The 5,897-nt window shown below is 40.7% G+C and overlaps 1 protein-coding gene across 1 annotated transcript in view; it reads right to left on the bottom strand.

Moving 5' to 3' along the window:
• Positions 1 to 5,897, bottom strand: part of LOC101863596 (acyloxyacyl hydrolase) — a gene marked incomplete at its 5' end in the record, with an annotated part of 29,924 nt that overhangs the window by 6,888 nt on the left and 17,139 nt on the right. The window contains 3 exon segments of the mRNA XM_005102819.3: positions 588 to 743; positions 2,709 to 2,784; positions 3,517 to 3,591. Of these exon segments, the coding sequence (XP_005102876.2) occupies positions 588 to 743; positions 2,709 to 2,784; positions 3,517 to 3,591 (307 nt within the window).

Here is a 5,897-nt window from a genome sequence, read left to right as displayed (position 1 = left end):
CAATGAAAGTTCAAATATGTCTCTTAGCTACATCATCATGTTAAGCATGCCTGACCAAAAATCAAATAATGCAAAAAGTCAGTCTTGAAGATTAATAGAGAATACCGGAAGGCCTATACGAGAGACTTTCTGTGAGGTGACATTTACATAATGCTCACTAAACAGTTGCAAATCAACCGAAATACTGCATATAGTACTGTACGCCGAGCAATCGGAACTGATGACGTTGTGGAAAAGGAATTTGGTAAAGTAACCATGGAAATAAAAGATGAGCAGGTTTCGATAGCCGAAAGCCACCCAGATTACTCTTTCAACAAAATAAAAGCAGGTTTTCAAATGGCTCTACCTTCCTCATCTTGCATTTGTTGCTGCGGCTACTTTGAACAGATTGTGAGAGAGAGGGGGGTGGGATGGGTGAAGAGAGAGAGAGAGAGAGAGAGAGAGAGAGAAAGAGAGAGACAGAGAGAGAGAGAGAGAGAGACAGATAGACAGACAGAGAGACAGACAGACAGAGAGAGAGAGAGAGAGAGAGAGAGAGAGAGAGAGAGAGAGAGAGAAGGGGGGATCTACTACTACTTGTATCTGACCTGCAAGCAGTTCATAAAGTCGTAGAACTGGCCGTACGTGAAGTGGCCCCAGTGGGTGGCCACCGGGTGTATCCGGTGCCCCATACTGTTGTAAAGAATGCGGGCGTCAGCCAGACCCATCATTATGACGTGACTGTTGTTGGGCAGCGTTGCATGCTGTTACGTGGTTGGATAAAATCGTCATAGTTATGATTGTGTCACAAAAGACCTCAGTCAAACCGTGTGTCTTCCATTTATTAGTTTTATTATAACTACAACTATAAAAAAACAGAGAAATGCCCAAACTCTCCCATACATACAAATCCAACCAGTAACATCAAATTAAGTAACATCTCGTTCTCATCCTGTCTAACTGGGTGTATTGATTGTCAAAGGAAAATAGAATTATCAAGTCGCAACATGGAAAAGCAGTACTGATTAACATACTTCCTGAGTGTTAATCCACGAGAAATATAGTTCCAGACACACTGTTTGCCCCCAATTAAAGTAATTTTAGTCCCCCTCCCCTCCCTTTCCCTCTTCCACCCTATTTCGGATTGTACTTGAACTAATAAGTACATCCGGGGTCCTCATATTTGGGTGGACGTGGCGTCGTGCGGGAAAGACGATTTTAATTTATTTCAATAATGGGGGGCAAGGAAAGGAGCAGAGAAATGAAGAAGTTCATTGTTCATTGTTTCAGGAAGCAACATCCCTGCATTCCGGACATGTCCATTGATGTTCTGTTGCTCTCTCCAAAATGTCGCTGAGGGTCTTTCCACTGATTGTGCCCGTGCACATCTGGTTGAACGTTCTTCTGTTCTTTCCTGCAAGGATGCCAGATTTTCCGCTTCCTTTTTGTATTCCCAAAAGCATCATCCTCTCCACGGCGGTACTGGCCTCTGCCTCCCTATCTTCCTCCTCAATCAGCTGGCGAGAGAGACATTTCAGGATCTCGACGCTATCTGGTTGAACCATATTGTCAACTGAGGTGGCCTCACCAGCCAGTCTGTCGGCTTTTTCATTTCCCCTTACACCTGCATGGCCAGGGCAGAAAATCCAAGAGAGTGATCGTATAGGCGTTGCTTTGATGAAGAAGTAAGAGCAGCTATTGGCACTGAGTCCTGCTTGGATTTCATAGAAAGACCGAGTATAAAATGGTTCGGTCACCTTGCCAGCCAGCCTCGAGAGCCTACAACACCAGGCACACAGGCTATAAAGGAAGAGGAAGGCCACGCAAAAGGTGGATTGATGAGGGTGTCAAAGAAACCCTGAGAAAACATAATATCACAACTGAAAGAGTGGCGGAGCTGGCCTACCATAGAAAACTGCATCTCCCCTCAACGCTTAAAGGAGGAAAAAGTAAAAGTAAAGTAAGTAAGAAAAGGGGTGGAAAGGGAGGAGGGGGAAAGGGCGTTTTTGTTTATGTTAGGGGATAAAAATGTATGACTGAAGTTAATGGCACCTATTGTCTTTACATTGTAGACTACTAATTATTTTTTTAGTATCCATAGTTTTATTTTACATATATTTGTGACCTGTTGTACATAACATTACTACTTTTTCAGCAGCTGAAACCTGTTATGAGCCATTTCAGTTTCACGCACTGAAGACGATCTCCTCAAACTACAAATTTACATTTTTTTGGTGCTTTTCAATAAAATCCGCTCAGAAAGTGAGCTGAGAAGAAAAGAAAAATCGATAAAAACCGTCAAACGGGTGGGAAAATGCCCATATCTTCGACTTCACTATTTTGACGAGCACCTGATTTCTACACCAAGACACACATACTATCGTCTTTAGTATATTGAACTGGATAGTGTTTACAATATAAAGTTCTTGAAGAAAAAGGTCTTTACAAATTACGTGTCCAGATAATATTGAGGAGAGAAACATTTACTAAAAAGTATTCCTGGTGAAGGTAGGAGGAGCAGGTGCGTGACCCCATCAGACGCTACAACAACCAGCTGATGATGGAGACAATCAGCCTGCCCACACTGAAATGAACCCTTAAGAAGAGGGGTGAGGAAGCATGGAGCACCCCGTCTTCCTAAGACCCCAGTTCTACATTCAAGTAATTCAAGTAAGTAGTATTCCAGGATACTGAAGATACCCCCCCCCCCCACAATCTACTAGACTCACCAGATGTTCCAGCGTGTTCACCGTGTTGTCGTACATTGCCTGAGGGGTCGTCATGTGAGCGACTGTGTCAGGGTACCTGGAATAGGTAGCCACTCACAGTCACTTACAGCATCATACTAAAGTCTTTGGTCATACTACTATTATTTGGTCGCTTTTAAGGACAAGCGAGGCTAACCCAGATTTCGGGGGTTTCCAGAAATCGTGACCTGCACCAAAAGTGGGCATTTCCCTACCTATAGGAGACGTTTGGTTTCATTGGTCATGGTGTGTATATTTATTTGGTTATAGAGAAAACTCTCCTCGTCTTTAAAGAGACTGAACAAGGGTCCAAAAACTTTACCTTCGATTTTCTCAAAATAGCATTTCCCGGGATGGCTCAGTTGTGCTTAAAAGCGACCATTTAAAGGCAGAAAAATACAATACGTTGGTCATACAAAACACTGCCAGACCATACATGTGCTATGTAAATGCAATTTTCATTTCTCAAGTATGATAATATTATGCATATTATTATACTTGTATGCTTGTTTGTTTGTGTGTGCGTGCGTGTGAGTGTGTGTGTGTGTGTATGTGTGTGTGCGTGTGTGTGTGTGTGTGCGTGTGTGTCTGTGTGTGTGTGTGTGCGTGTGTGTGTTTGTGTGTGAGAGTATGTGTAAGCGTGAGCGTGAGCTTTGGATCAACATCTCATTTCTTTATTTTGTTTTTTAATATAGTTTATGTTCCCTTGCACGGTTCAGTGGCTGATAACAACACAGACACCATGATGAGCTAATCAAAATAAGTTCAGACATAGCAAAACAATTCTCACCCGTTGCAAACGTCATTTCCAATAAGAGCATAGAGGACAATGATCGGATGGTCTCTCTGGGGATTTCGGGCCAGTCTGTCGAAAAGAAGACAATAAAAGAAAAAATATTATTTTTACACAGAGGAGTGTAAATAGTGGGGTTAAAATTTGTGGCGCAACTTATCCTACAATATCTCTTTAATGGTAGAATCAATGTCACCCATACTTTGCCCAGCAGTTTACATCAATTTGTTTTAAGGTAATCATGTTTTTCCACAACAATTATTATTGAGGCTAGATTCAAACATTTTTCTTCGTAAATTTATATAAAATACTATAAATCTCCGTCACACGGAAAACGGTATTGTTCACAGCACTTCCCGCTTCTCACACACATTTTGCATGTGCATACGGCAAACGTCATAGCTCACCATTGACACTTTATAGTGTCAAAACATTTTTCAAGAAATTAATTTTTTAGTGAAAACTTTTTTTTTTTTACAGTAAAGGTTCTCAATACATACGTTCAATAAGCATAATGTCGTGATTAGAAGAAAGCGGACTGACTTGTTTTTAAAAGCAAAACGGGTCATGTATTGCCCCAGATGTAAACCTTTAAAAATCACTGGGATTTTAAAATAGTATTCATTGAGCAATTTTCTAGAAAACAGATAGCAGGTCTTTAAAAAAATCTTGATCTGTTAAGACAAACTGATGCAAGTCATTGAGCAAAAGCTGGAGACTTTATGTTCGATGGTTGAGTAAATATTTGACAATAAGTTGCGCAACGAATTTTTGACTGCACTATAACTCTTTTTTAAAAAATGACGCCATCAGTTGAGCACTTTGCACAGTAATTGTCTCTAATTTGTTTCTGATGAATAAACAGAGGTGTGCAAAATGTCTAACACCCCCCCCCGCTTCCTTTTTTCCCTTTCTGTTTTAAAACAACCCAAAAATGTTGTAATAGTCGGACAAACAAGATGGGGGACAGGTGGTGAGCCAAACAGGACAAGATTGAAAGAGGAGAGACACAATTAATTTTTATGGAGAAAAAACGACCCCTTCCCTCCAAAGTCTACGTATCATGACTTTCTTCTCAAAAATATATTTTAAAAGTACGTGCATTTTGCATTTCTGCACGTTTTTTTTCTTCCCTCAAGCCGTTTCAGTTTTCGAAAATAAGTTTCTTCTTTATGGATTATATTCCAAGCAAATTCCTTTTGAATAGATTAGATCGGTTCTAAGTTATAACATTTTAGAACATCTTTTGTACGAGATATTTAGAACAAAAAGTTGTAGCACTCTGTAATTCCTATTTCCCAAGTTTAATGGGACTTCTCAGCGTTTTGTTATCTTCTTCAACAACATTGTAAATCTTGTTTACAACTGTTATTTACAACTAGTTGGGTACCCCGTTCGATGACGGAACTCAAAAGAATCGATCATCAAAGTCATTGTGGAATCAGTGCGCACAGTGTGTGAACCGAAGCCCCACTTTTTTAAATATATTTTTTTTACAGCGAATGGCGTCTTAGAAGACGGACTTTCCGAAGCCCACTTTTTTTTTTACTAGGAAATGGCGTCTTAGAAGACGGACTTTCCCAAGATTAGATCTACACGAAACTAAGGAAAACTGAAAATTAAACTACAGTGATTTCAGACTCCTTAATATAACTGTGCACCCTTTAAATGATTCTGAACCACCGTTAACTTTTTTCAAATTCGAAAGTTAAGTAATTAGGAAGTTTTAGGCGACCAAAGAGACGAACTTTCACAAATATAATATTGTAGATACCTTTCCGGCAGCACGTTGAGAGCAGCTGACCACTGACAAACAAAATCACGTTTTTACAGTGTTATTTCTGTGAAGTATTCAGACGTTTATTTACAAGACGTGATTAATAATTTAACAGCGCATGTACATCAAGGGAGGCAACAGATAAATAAACAAGATGGCTGCTATCTCTGTAGAGTCGAGCCAGCGTGAGCCGGTAAACTCTGCTGAGTTGTACTGTTGTGTTTTATAGATCTAGACCAGACTATAGTCTTTTTTTTGGGGGGGGGGGGGTTACCATAATTGTTTTAGGGCGCTCGCAACTGCAAAATGTCATATGAGCGCGCGGGACACACCAAACATTTTCAGTTGGAAGGAAATTTTGAATTTTTCCCGGGTGGCGGCAGAAGCCTATTCTTATCGATTTTAGACGACCAAGGGATCTTTGACATGCGCAACTTGCACACGAGACCTCTGAGATTTTTCGCCTTTGTACGAGAAGGCTAGGCGTAGATCTTACCTACTCTAAGATCAGGGGTGTGACAGCCAGCAGTACGAAGTAGCCAAGGAGAAGCAGTGAAAAGGTTGCAGAAAGAGTCAGGAGCCAAGAGGGGGGGGGGGGGGA

The sequence above is a fragment of the Aplysia californica genome, unplaced genomic scaffold (genome assembly GCF_000002075.1).
Source record: "Aplysia californica isolate F4 #8 unplaced genomic scaffold, AplCal3.0 scaffold00343, whole genome shotgun sequence".
Taxonomy (NCBI): domain Eukaryota; kingdom Metazoa; phylum Mollusca; class Gastropoda; order Aplysiida; family Aplysiidae; genus Aplysia; species Aplysia californica.
Note: the sequence above shows the minus strand (reverse complement) of the source record. Positions and strands in the feature narration are given on the sequence as shown.